Source organism: Haematobia irritans, chromosome 3 (genome assembly GCF_050003625.1).
Source record: "Haematobia irritans isolate KBUSLIRL chromosome 3, ASM5000362v1, whole genome shotgun sequence".
Lineage (NCBI taxonomy): Eukaryota > Metazoa > Arthropoda > Insecta > Diptera > Muscidae > Haematobia > Haematobia irritans.
The window spans coordinates 102,920,331-102,934,092 of record NC_134399.1 but is presented as its reverse complement, the minus strand read 5'-3'; the positions used below and the strand labels follow the sequence as shown (position 1 = coordinate 102,934,092).

General features: G+C 34.2%; 2 protein-coding genes across 2 annotated transcripts; both read left to right on the top strand.

Annotated features, from left to right (window-relative positions):
* Positions 1–1,990: 1,990 nt before the first annotated feature.
* LOC142231113 (uncharacterized) lies at positions 1,991–4,549 on the top strand. Its single transcript, XM_075301733.1, has one exon. It carries the CDS (start codon positions 1,991–1,993, stop codon positions 4,547–4,549), a length of 2,559 nt encoding a protein of 852 aa, XP_075157848.1.
* A 15-nt stretch (positions 4,550–4,564) lies between these two features.
* On the top strand, positions 4,565–7,348 carry LOC142231112 (uncharacterized). The gene is made up of 2 exons (XM_075301732.1): positions 4,565–5,893; positions 6,026–7,348. The coding sequence occupies exons 1-2, from the start codon at positions 4,565–4,567 to the stop codon at positions 7,346–7,348; spliced, it is 2,652 nt and encodes an 883-aa protein (XP_075157847.1).
* The last annotated feature ends 6,414 nt before the right edge of the window (positions 7,349–13,762 follow it).

Here is a 13,762-nt window from a genome sequence, read left to right as displayed (position 1 = left end):
ATATTTATTTATTGCATGTGATAAATTATTTTGGAAATTGGTTCATTGGATGAGTATTCTAATCGAATTTATATTTTGTGCTGTTCACCGCTGTCATAATAAAAGTTTAAGGAGTTTGTCCAATTATTTGGATTAACGAGGGTTTATTTTGATCACGAAGATTTCTCTACTTTGTTTTCCGCGTCTTTCGCAATTATACTAAGCCATTCTCACCTACTGTAACTACGGTTGTTATTTAAGATATTCAGCTGGCCTTTAAGGCACTGGCCCTTGCATTTTGACATATTGATTCGTTCATTTGTGATTAACAATACTCAGATAAAGAGTACATGTTTAAATAGAGTTGTAAGCTTCTGTTAAAAACGAATGGAGTTACATTCAGTGAAGTATTAGGGTGCACCGACAGTGTCACTAACATACGAAAATCATGGAAATATTGTTATTAACTTCATTAATACTGGTGTTGAGTTTAATGCTCAGTGCAATTGAGCCGAATTAGTTGTGAGCCCTAATTGAAATATTATGGAGAATATTCTGTATTGTGAATGATTTCAAATATTGTTTGTCTGAACTGAAGTAAATATTTTATGGCACTGGACATCAATATTACAGCAACGTATCGAGTTCCTAAAACTACACAATTATATGGAATCCTGTGTCAAGCTTAATATCGGTGAGGTTTATCATATATTATTTTGGGAAATCCGTGTTTTTTGGGTTTTCGTTCAGAAAAAAAGAAAAAATACTCTCTTCCGGAATGAAATTTCAGACAAACAAAATTCACCTTTCTCATAAAGCGTTTTCTCTAATATAAACCCGAGTTTATGACATGCGATACCACGATTGTCTGATATTTTTGGTTTGCCTTTAAAGAAAATTTAGTTCTGTCAAAGAAAAACTTCGATTGTTTAAAATTTGAAAGAATTGAAAGAATTTTTATTACGTGAAATTTACATCTTCACTTAAATGAAAATCTCGTCTCTTTAATTGAAAGAAATTGTGAATTTTCATAACAGTTTGCATTACATTTGTATGTGGACCAGTTGTCCTCCGTTCTGCAAAGATCGATGGTTCAAGTGGAAATTTTCAAATGACTTTGATTTGATTATATATACATTTAGTTTATTTCCTTCGGAAATGCTTAATAATTGGCATTCGGAAAATTATTTTGATAATCTATTGTTGAGTCTGGCTCGGGGTTTGAATTATTACATTTTGGCAGATTCTGCATACCTGCTTACTAATTCATTTCTCCAGGGAATTTAGCCGTTTTTTTCTTCTGAGCTTCTGGCTATGATTTGAGTATGAATTATTATATTTTGGCAGTTTCTGCATACCCGCTTACTAATTCATATCTCTAAAATTTGTCTCCATATGGTTCTTTCCTCTTGAGCGTAGATTAGAATGCGTCTTTGTATTATGAAAGTTTTACAGAATTTCGGAACCGCTTACTAATTCATTTCTCTAAATACAATTTTGCACCTTATTGTAATTTTTGGATGAATTATTATATATTGGAAAATTCTGTGACCTCGATACAAATTCGGTTCTGAATCTTCGTCATTGTCATTTCTGTAACACGAATTTTGGAAAGTTCATTATTGAGCTTGTGGTTCAGTCAACATTCATCACCTAGGATTGTACAACATATCTATTCATATCCATACAACATATCTATTCATATTCATTGTGAAACGATCGGTGGAGACCACTTGTACTTTAGTCAACCTCAATTTGGTTAATTCCGTTTTGGGTGTGAGTTTGTTTTAATGCGTAGCGCATACACTTGTCTTGGAATTTATTAAGTCAACAAATTTCACTTCGACCTTTGTGACTAAATATATGAGTTTGGGATTTCAATAATAAATTCAGTTACGAGTTGTCCTCAAGTTGAGATTTTCTGACTACATTTGTCGCTTCGAAATTTGGAGGAAGCGTACATATTTATTCTAATATAAACAGTAGTACCCTCTTTTAAAGTCATTGTCCGATGGCACCTACTGTCACTCCCTCCGACTCAGGGGCGAAGGTGTCGGAGGCTGGGGGTTCAGGAAAGAACTCAGCCAAGAGCTCACCAACACAGGACAAATTTCTCTTTGACTGTGATTATTTAATCACTTTCTGTGCCTCATTCGAACAGGCAGATGTCGCGGATCAGACCGACTCTGTCCTGGAAGTAAAGTTGGAGGATTTGGAGAATCGATGGCAAAGACTGCAAGCTACGTATGAGAGCTTAATGTTATCTCCCGTTTCTACAAATTCAAAAGACTTTAAGGAAAATGCCAAAATAAACTTTAATGCGAGTTCGGAGGCATATTACACCGCAAGGGCTCAAATTCTCGACATTCTGAGAATATCTGGCGGATATACTCGTCAAAGCACTAGACACAGTCTAGTCCCCTCGTATATTCCTCAAAATCCGTATCAGCCTCAGGATTCAGCTCAAGAAGCATCGAACAGTTTTATTAAAGTTCCGCCTTGTGATACGGAGGTTTTCAAAGGAGGATATGAGGAATGGCCGTCATTCCGTGACATGTTCACGGCGGTTTATGTTAACCATCCCAAATTGACAAGAGCTCAGAAACTGTATCACCTCAGGAATAAGACAAAGGGGCCTGCGGGGGCAATCGTGAAACGTTATACCCTTTGTGACGAAAATTTCGATATCGCCTGGAATGCTCTTAAGGAACGATATGAAAACAAGCGCGTCCTAGTGGACAAACAATTGAAACTTCTTTTCGATATTCCCATGGCTTCTATTGAAAATAGCGACTCCACACAAAAAATTCATTCATCGGTTAATGATTGTCTATGTACATTGCGAACTCTTGATGTGGAAATTGAAAGCTGGGACCCTATATTAGTGTATCTAGTTTCGACAAAATTGCCCGACGAAACACTCTCTCTTTGGGAACAGTCTCTCAAATCTCATCGTGACCTTCCAACATGGAAGCAGTTAGATGAGTTTCTGGTTCAACGATTTGAAGTGGTAGAAAGAATATCTAGCATAAAGTCGACAAAAAATAAGAGTACTGTCTCTTCACAAAGGAACGATACTGTTCAAACCTACCACTCTCAAGAGAAATTGAACTCAACTTGTTCCCTTTGTGATGCCCAACATACGATAAGGGATTGTCCTGAATTTCGAAAATATGGCGTGCAGCAACGCATTGATTTTGTCTATAAAAATAGAATATGCGGTAATTGCCTCTCCCCTTCTCATCTCAAAGCGAGTTGCAAAAGTAAGCATATGTGTGTTATTTGCAATAAGCCACATCACAGCCTCCTTCATTTGAGAGCAAAGCCCGAAGGAAGGAATGGGAAAAAGGTGGTGAATCACACCCCTAAGGCAGGGAAACAAAATGTTGTTGAAACACTACCCTGTAACTCGTCTCAAATTGAAAGGCCCACCACATTAGAATCGCCAAGCTCGTCTCAAGTCCAAGCTAATTTCGCTTCAAATAGCGACATGATTTTGCTTCGGACAGCTTTAGTTCAAATCGAGACTTACGATGGTTTGGTAACCGTGCGGGCATTAATTGATCCCGGGTCTCAGAGAACTTTTATATCAGAAAAGGTTCAGAGGCGTTTGGAAATCCCTACCACTAAGGCTCGATTCGAAATTTTTGGAATTTGCGATCAGCGACAAGTGTCGGAAAAGGAATGCCATCTAGTCATTGTGTCTAAAAAACATGACATCAGATTTAAGGTGTCTGCTATTGTGGTACCGAAAATTGCTAAGCAACTTCCTTCACAGTCATTTGGAATATACAATCCTTGTGAGCTTAAGGATTTAGAATTGGCTGATCCTTATTTTAATAAATCTGCCCAAATCGACATGATTTTGGGAAACGACTCTGAGAGATTTATAAATATTGACGGCATAAAAAAGAATTTATGTGGGAACGCATCAGCATATAATACTATTTTCGGCTGGGTGTTAAGTGGTCCAATGCGAACAGAACTTGTGAACTCCTTTTCAACAAATGTTATTGAATCTGAGGACGTGCTAATCAGTGAATTATTAAGGAGGTTTTGGGAGCAGGAAGAAATTCCAAACATATCTCACGCCTCCGAATCAGATAGATTTTGTGAAGAATTTTATACGCGCACTACCACTCGAAACCCAGATGGACGTTATATGGTGCGGTTACCTTTTAAGAAAGAATTTTCCGGGACATTGTCTTTGGGGTCTTCCAGATTTCTCGCCTTGGCTCAATTCCATAGAATGGAAAAAAATCTTTCGAAAACTCCCGAGTTGCAGAGTCAATATAACTCTGTTTTAAATGAATACATTACTCTAGGCCACGCTGAGGAGACTTCCCCTCGTGAAATGAATTATGAGGGAAATTTTAATTCTTTTTATCTCCCGCACCACGCGGTAATTCGTCCAGAGCATAAGTCTACCAAAGTACGGGTAGTATTTAATGCGTCTCGTAAAAGCAAATCTGGATATTCGTTAAATGATGTCTTACACACAGGACCGACTTTACAGACGGATTTGACGTCTGTCATTCTGAATTGGCGAAAATATCAATATGTGTTTTGAGGGGACATTACGAAAATGTATAGGCAAATTTGGTTGCATCCTGGCGATAGGGCCTATCAACGAATACTTTTCCGAAATGAGTCACAAGGTCCGGTACGAGATTTTCAGTTAAACACTGTCACATTTGGCGTCAATTGTGCACCCTTTTTAGCTATCCGCACTCTTTTACAACTTGCGGCTGACTCTGAGAAATCTTTCCCTACTGTCGCAAGTATTTTAAGACGTGAAACTTACGTTGACGACGTGTTATCTGGAGGGTTTTCCATAGAGGATACGATTCGAAATAGAGATGATTTAAGAACGGTTCTCAAAAGTGCCGGTTTCCCACTCGTTAAAATTGCATCTAATGACCCTAGGCTGCTTTCTAATATCCCACAAGAGGATTTATATGACAGCGATTTTCTACGTTTTCACGAATCTAGCTCCACAAAGACTCTTGGAGTCAGGTGGAATGCTCTCACTGACACTTTCAGTTACACTCTGAATTCTATTCAAGTTTGTGAAAATACTACCAAGCGAAAAGTGCTGTCGACGGTGGCTCAGCTATTCGATCCTGCGGGATGGATAGCACCCATTGTAATCCGTTCAAAGATTTTAATGCAACAACTTTGGTTAGAAGGACTTGATTGGGATGACGTCCTAAGTTCTGATTCTCTGGCAAAGTGGAAAAATCTCGTCTCGGATTTGAATCATATTGATTCGGTTTCAATACCCAGATGGTTGCAATACTGCCCATCAGATACCATCGAAATTCACGGGTTTTGCGATGCGTCTCAGTCGGCCTTCTGCGCATGCGTTTATGTTCGTTGTAAAACATCGAAACCTGTTGTATATTCCAATCTCTTACTTGCAAAAAGTAAGGTGGCCCCCCTAAAACCCGTCTGTTTGCCACGTCTGGAGCTTAATGGAGCCTTTTTATTGGCTCGTCTGGTAAATTTTGTTCTTTCGACTTCCGATTTTAAGATAAGTGGGATTACAATGTGGACTGATTCATCAATTGTGTTGGGGTGGCTCGCCAAACCGCCGTGGACATGGGAGACGTATATAGCTAACAGAACTTCACAAATACACGATTTAGTTCCAAAAGGTGTTTGGAGACATGTTGCTACATACGATAATCCCGCAGATCTTGGAACAAGAGGTTGTAAACCTTTGGATTTGAATGGTAACTCATTATGGTTTCACGGCCCAAGTTGGTTAACCAATCCTCCTTCAAGTTGGCCCAAAAGAAATCCCCTCGAACCTCCTCACATAGGAAAGCGTAGACATGTTGATGTTTTACATGGGAGTGTTGAAGATGCCGATGAATTGGGTAGATTTTCATCATACTCTAGGGCATTGAAAGTAATGTCATACGTTTTCCGATTTTATAATAATTGTAGAAGTCGAATCCACTCAGTTCCCAGACTTTTGTCCCCGATGCTCACTCAAAAGGAGGTAAACGCAACAAAATATCGATTAATTTCTCTCGCGCAGAGGAGATTTTACTTTGACGAATTCGAACATTTGAGCGAATCAAAACCTTTGCCAGCAAAAAGTCCCTTGCAGTGTTTGAATCCTTTTATTGATTCTAATGGAGTCCTTCGTGTGAATGGAAGACTCGTTGACTCATCCTTACCATACAATGAACGTTACCCTATTATATTACCCGGAAATTCCCGTCTCTGTCACTTGTATCTCGTTCATTTGCACCACTTTCTTGCTCATGGTGAATGCATACTGATGTGTCGTATGTCTCAAACCGAATTTTATATATCTCGTCTCAAGCCCAGAATAAAGAGCATAATACATAAGTGTAAAACGTGTATAATTTTCAAAAAGAAGCAATGTGCTCAAATAATGGCTCCATTACCACCAGAGAGGTGCACAATAACACCCCCTTTTCATATCACAGGCGTCGATTTTGCAGGACCCTTTGAAATCAAAAGCTCGTGCTTACGAAAATCTCCACTTTTGAAAGGATACGTGAGCATTTTTGTATGTTTTGCCACAAAGGCAATTCATTTAGAGCCTTGTTCTGATCTATCAACGGCAGCTTTTGAGGCGGCCTTTTCTAGATTCGTTGGGAGGCGAGGCCTACCCAGAAGGGTAGTTTCAGACAACGGTAGAAATTTCCTTGGTGCAAGTCGCAAAATGCTCAAAGAATTTCGTACATTTATCATAGGGGCAGCAAGTGATATAGCTCAAAAGTACACGTCTCATGGATTTGAATGGCAATTTATACCTCCTTATGCACCACATATGGGAGGTTTGTGGGAATCGGCCGTAAAGAGCTTCAAGCATCACTTTAAAAGAATTGCAGGAGCTCATCGTTTTACATTTGAACAATTCGCAACAGTACTGGCTCGCATTGAAGGAGTTCTTAATTCAAGACCGATTTCATCAGTTTCAGAAGATCCAACAGACTTAACGGCGCTTACCCCGGGCCATTTTTTGAAAGGATCACCTATAATGGCCTTCCCAGAGCCAGTCACTCAAAACTTGTCACTTTTGAACAGATGGACGAAACTTAAAGCTATACATCGTCAGTTTGCTACGAGATGGAAGGAAGATTATTTAAAAGCTCTCCATAAGCGATACAAATGGAAAAACTTGACGAGTAACCTGAAAATTGGCGACTTAGTGGTCGTGATGGATGATTTATTACCCCCTAGCGACTGGAGATTGGGAAGAATTGTCAAAACACATCATGGATCGGATAATAACATTAGAGTTGCTGATGTCAAAATAGCAAAAGGTGTCATTACGAGACCAATTGCGAAATTGTGTTATTTGCCATTAATGGATGAAATTCCATAACACAGTTTAACAATATTTACTCATCGTTATAGGTTTCATCTCCTCTCATTTATCACGTCTATATTTTTTATTAATTTTTTTCTTTCTTTTTTCAATTTCATTGGCTAGGCTCATTATCACTCAGATCAATAACAATTTCTCTATTACAGACAATAAATTTCAAAAATGCGCATTCAAGACCTATATAAGTGCATGGTTTGCAAAAAAAGACACTCCTTGCGGTTTTGCCCAAATTTTGTGATGATGACCGTTGCTGAACGTAGATGTGTGGTCCGCAGTTATAACTATTGTCTGAATTGCTTGGCCAGGAGCCATACCGTTGATAATTGCCAGTCGTCCGATCGGTGTCGCAAATGCGGGTATGAGCATCACACTATGTTGCACCCCAGAAACGTTTATAATATTCATCGGAGGCCCAGTATCCTGCAGCGACTCGATTCAGTCCGTGTGCGAAATACTGCCAGTCAACATAAACGCCAAATGACGTCCAACACTAGAACTAAATGGATTCGCTCAACTAAACGACGGGCTGCAAGGCGTCCAGTTGCACGACCAAGAAAACACACATCGAATCCAACGACTAGAACACACAATGCCCCACAGCCAAATCCCAGAATATTGTCTGAAGCAATTAAATCCTTGGCCACGGTGTTATGCGTATCGGCGCACAGTGCGCACGGCGGGCGGCATGGACAAATTTGAATTTGTCCTTAATTTTTGAAATTAACTTCCTTTTTTTACTTTCTATTTTATTAAATGTACATCAACATTTTTTGTATCCATGAATTGAATAGAAAAGTACTTATTTTGTATGTCCAGTTTGGTAACTTTTCCCTATTGTGAATTTTGTATCTAGCTGAATAGTTATCGAATTAAACTTATTGTGAATTACTTATAAATCAAGAATTAGCAACATAGGCTTAGTGGATAGAACTTTACATGCATTTGCCCACTCTTTTTTTACCTCCATTAAGGTGAGCATCAAATCGTTGTTCTCTTCTCAATAAAACTGAATTTGTACATCACTTCTTACACTCATTCTTGGTTTTCTTTATATTTTGTCTTTGTGTTCCTCTCGAAATTAATTCAACTTATTATTCCTCATTCCTGAGAGGAATAATCTGGTGAACTAACTTGTCATACAGTCCACTAATACTCATAGGGAGTTCCATGTGTTGACGTCTAGCACACTGCGCTCTCGATCTCATCACTCCCCTGCTAACGCCGATTTGGAAGAAACCCCCCTCTAACTTGTGCAGTTGACAAAATTTTCTACCGAAATAAAATTTTGACAAAATTTTCTACCGAAATAAAATTTTGACACAATTTTCTTCTTTTCCTCTGATGGGTAAGCTACACTTGTAGTTTAGTCAATGTATGGTTTTAAGCTGCAATACAAAACAACAACAAATAAAATTTTGACAAAATTTTCTATAGAAATAAAATTTTGACAAAATTTTCTATAGAAATAAAATTTTAACAAAATTTTGTATAGAAATAAAATTTTGACAAAATTTTCTATAAAATAAATTTTTAAAAAATTTGCTATAGAAATAAAAGTTCTTTTTGGAAATAAAATTTTGAAAAAATTTTCTATAGTAATAAAAGTTTGACAAAATATTCTATTGAAATAAAAGTTTGACAAAATATTCTATAGAAATAAAATTTTGACAAAATTTTCTATAAAAATAAAATTTTGACAAAATTTTCTACCGAAATAATATGTTGACAAAATTTTCTACCGAAGTAAAATTTTGACAAATTTTTCTATAGAAATAAAATTTTAACAAAATTTTCTATAGAAATAAAATGTTTATAAAATTTTCTATAGAAATAAAAGTTTGACAAAATATTCTATAGAAATAAAATTTTAACAAAATTTTGTATAGAAATAAAATGTTCACTAAATTTTCTATAAAAATAAAATTTTGACTAAATTTTCTATAAAAATAAAATTTTGACAAAATTTTCTATAAAAATAAAATTTTGACAAAATTTTCCATAGAAATAAAATTTTGACAAAATTTTCTATAGAAATAAAATTTTAACAAAATTTTCTATAGAAATAAAATTAAAAAAAAAATCTAAGAAATAAAATTTTAAAAAATTTTCTATAAAAATAAAAGTTTCACAAGATATTCTATAGAAATAAAGATTTGACAAAATATTGTATAGAAATAAAATTTTTACAAAATTTTCTATCAAAATACAATTTTGAAAAAATTTTCTACAGAAATAATATGTTGACAAAATTTTCTATAGAAATAAAATTTTAACAAAATTTTCTATAGAAATAAAAGATTGACAAAATATTCTATAGAAATAAAATTTTGACAAAATATTCTATAAAAATAAAATTCTTACAAAATTTTCTATAAAAATAAAATTTTGACAAAATTTTCTATAAAAATAAAATTTTGAAAAAAAAAATAAAATTTTTAAATTATTTGCTGAAGAAATAAAATTTTGACAAAATTTTCTATAAAAATAAAATTTTGATCAAATTTTCGTTAGAAATTTTTAATAGAAATTTTCTATAGAAATTAAATTGTGGCAAAAATTTCTATGGAAATAAAATTTTGACAAACAATAAAATAAAATTTTGACAAATTTTTCCAAAAGACAAAAAAATTACAAAATTTTCTGCAGAAAAAAATTTTGACAAAATTTTCTATGGAAATAAAATTTTGACAAAATTTTCTATAAAAATAAAATTTTAACAAAATTATCTATAGAAATAAAATTTTAACAAAATTTTTTATAGAAATAGAAAGTGTAGTTCACGTTGGGTTGAGTGAATTACCCGAATTTATTCTGATAATTGGTTGATAGTTTTGCTGCAAGTAGAGGATGCTGATGAGGAATGTGGTAATTCCGAAACAGCTGTACATCCAACCATCTTGCAGTCTATAGGGCTTTGCCCAAATAAATTTGACAAGCATACTTTTCCTCTGTTGGTTAAGCTACAATTGTAGTTTAGTCAATGCATGGCTTTAAGCTGAGATCAAAAAAAACAAAAAAACAACAATAACGATTGAAGAGAAGCCAACAATAACAAACAAAACGAATGAAGATAGAGGAAGCACGCTCAAAAACAAACCCAGCCAAATACATACAAATCGATGATTTGAGTTTGGCAAAGGAAAAGAGATATGCTGGCAAATTTGTTTAGGCAGTAGTCGACTATCAAACCCTTTTTCGGGAGGTTCAAGTGTAGTTCACGTTGGGTTGAGTGAATTACCCGAATTTATTCTGATAATTGGTTGATAGTTTTGCTGCAAGTAGAGGATGCTGATGAGGAATGTGGTAATTCCGAAACAGCTGTACATCCAACCATCTTGCAGTCTATAGGGCTTTGCCCAAATAAATTTGACAAGCATACTTTTCCTCTGTTGGTTAAGCTACAATTGTAGTTTAGTCAATGCATGGCTTTAAGCTGAGATCAAAAAAAACAAAAAAAACAACAATAACGATTGAAGAGAAGCCAACAATAACAAACAAAACGAATGAAGATAGAGGAAGCACGCTCAAAAACAAACCCAGCCAAATACATACAAATCGATGATTTGAGTTTGGCAAAGGAAAAGAGATATGCTGGCAAATTTGTTTAGGCAGTAGTCGACTATCAAACCCTTTTTCGGGAGGTTCAAGTGTAGTTCACGTTGGGTTGAGTGAATTACCCGAATTTATTCTGATAATTGGTTGATAGTTTTGCTGCAAGTAGAGGATGCTGATGAGGAATGTGGTAATTCCGAAACAGCTGTACATCCAACCATCTTGCAGTCTATAGGGCTTTGCCCAAATAAATTTGACAAGCATACTTTTCCTCTGTTGGTTAAGCTACAATTGTAGTTTAGTCAATGCATGGCTTTAAGCTGAGATCAAAAAAAACAAAAAAACAACAATAACGATTGAAGAGAAGCCAACAATAACAAACAAAACGAATGAAGATAGAGGAAGCACGCTCAAAAACAAACCCAGCCAAATACATACAAATCGATGATTTGAGTTTGGCAAAGGAAAAGAGATATGCTGGCAAATTTGTTTAGGCAGTAGTCGACTATCAAACCCTTTTTCGGGAGGTTCAAGTGTAGTTCACGTTGGGTTGAGTGAATTACCCGAATTTATTCTGATAATTGGTTGATAGTTTTGCTGCAAGTAGAGGATGCTGATGAGGAATGTGGTAATTCCGAAACAGCTGTACATCCAACCATCTTGCAGTCTATAGGGCTTTGCCCAAATAAATTTGACAAGCATACTTTTCCTCTGTTGGTTAAGCTACAATTGTAGTTTAGTCAATGCATGGCTTTAAGCTGAGATCAAAAAAAACAAAAAAACAACAATAACGATTGAAGAGAAGCCAACAATAACAAACAAAACGAATGAAGATAGAGGAAGCACGCTCAAAAACAAACCCAGCCAAATACATACAAATCGATGATTTGAGTTTGGCAAAGGAAAAGAGATATGCTGGCAAATTTGTTTAGGCAGTAGTCGACTATCAAACCCTTTTTCGGGAGGTTCAAGTGTAGTTCACGTTGGGTTGAGTGAATTACCCGAATTTATTCTGATAATTGGTTGATAGTTTTGCTGCAAGTAGAGGATGCTGATGAGGAATGTGGTAATTCCGAAACAGCTGTACATCCAACCATCTTGCAGTCTATAGGGCTTTGCCCAAATAAATTTGACAAGCATACTTTTCCTCTGTTGGTTAAGCTACAATTGTAGTTTAGTCAATGCATGGCTTTAAGCTGAGATCAAAAAAAAACAAAAAAACAACAATAACGATTGAAGAGAAGCCAACAATAACAAACAAAACGAATGAAGATAGAGGAAGCACGCTCAAAAACAAACCCAGCCAAATACATACAAATCGATGATTTGAGTTTGGCAAAGGAAAAGAGATATGCTGGCAAATTTGTTTAGGCAGTAGTCGACTATCAAACCCTTTTTCGGGAGGTTCAAGTGTAGTTCACGTTGGGTTGAGTGAATTACCCGAATTTATTCTGATAATTGGTTGATAGTTTTGCTGCAAGTAGAGGATGCTGATGAGGAATGTGGTAATTCCGAAACAGCTGTACATCCAACCATCTTGCAGTCTATAGGGCTTTGCCCAAATAAATTTGACAAGCATACTTTTCCTCTGTTGGTTAAGCTACAATTGTAGTTTAGTCAATGCATGGCTTTAAGCTGAGATCAAAAAAAACAAAAAAATAGAATTTTGACAAGAATTTCTATGGAAATAAAATTTTGATAACATTTTCTATAAAAATAAAATTTTGCCAAAATTTGCTATAGAAATATTTTGACAAAATTTTCTATAAAAATAAAAATTTTTAAAAATTTTGGATAGAAATAAAATTTTTACAACATTTTCTACCGAAATAAAATTTTGACACATTTTTCTATAGAAATAAAATTTTAACAAAATTTTATTCAGGAATAAAATTTTAAAAAAAAATTCTATAGAAATAAAAGTTTGACAAAATATTCTATAGAAATAAAGGTTTCAAAAAAATATTCTGTAGAAATAAAATTTTGACAAAATTTTCTATAAAAATACAATTTTGACAACATTTTCTACCGAAATAATATGTTGAAAAAATTTTCTATAGAAATAAAATTTTAACAACATTTTTATAGAAATTTAATTAAATTTTCTATATAAATAAAAGATTGATAAAATATTCTATAGAAATAAAATTTTGACAAAATTTTCTTTAAAGATAAAATTTCTACAAAATTTTCTACCGAAATAAAATTTTAACAAAATTTTCTATAAAAATAAAATTTTAACAAAATTTTCTATAAAAATAAAATTTTGCCAAAATTTTCTATAGAAATAAAATTTTAACAAAAAAAAATAAATTTCTTAAAAAGTTTGCTATAGAAATAAAAATTTGACAAAATATTCTATAGAAATAAAATTTTGACAAAATTTTCTATAGATATAAAATTTTGACAAAATTTTCTATAGATATAAAATTTTGACAAAGTTTTCTATAAAAATAAAATTTTGAACAAAATTTCTTTCGAAATTTTTCTATAGAAATTAATTTTCTATAGAAATAAAATTTTAACAAAATTTTGTATAGAAATAAAATTTTAACAAAATTTTCTATAGAAATATTTTTTTTTAAATTTCTTTAGAAATAAAAGATTGAGAAAATATTCTATAAAAATAAAATTTTTACAAAATTGTCTACCGAAATAAAATTTTGACAAAAATTTCTACCGAAATAAAATGTTGACAAAAACTTTCTATAAAAATAAAGTTTTAGTATGCGACCGATAACTTCTCATCTAGAAAGTGTTTGTGTGGTAGTGTAATATAGAAACGCGTGCTTTTGTCGCCTAAACCCTTCTTGATATTCAATAAAAGCGTTTTTTTGACTATGGCATTTACAACAACGA

Excerpts from the sequence above, each read along its gene's own strand:
- LOC142231113 (XM_075301733.1), top strand. The coding sequence starts at position 1,991 with ATGGCACCTACTGTCACTCCCTCCGACTCAGGGGCGAAGGTGTCGGAG.
- LOC142231112 (XM_075301732.1), top strand. The coding sequence starts at position 4,565 with ATGTATAGGCAAATTTGGTTGCATCCTGGCGATAGGGCCTATCAACGA. Across the intron at positions 5,894-6,025 it reads CATACTCTAGGGCATTGAAA|AGGAGATTTTACTTTGACGA; the intron begins GTAATGTCATAC and ends TCTCTCGCGCAG.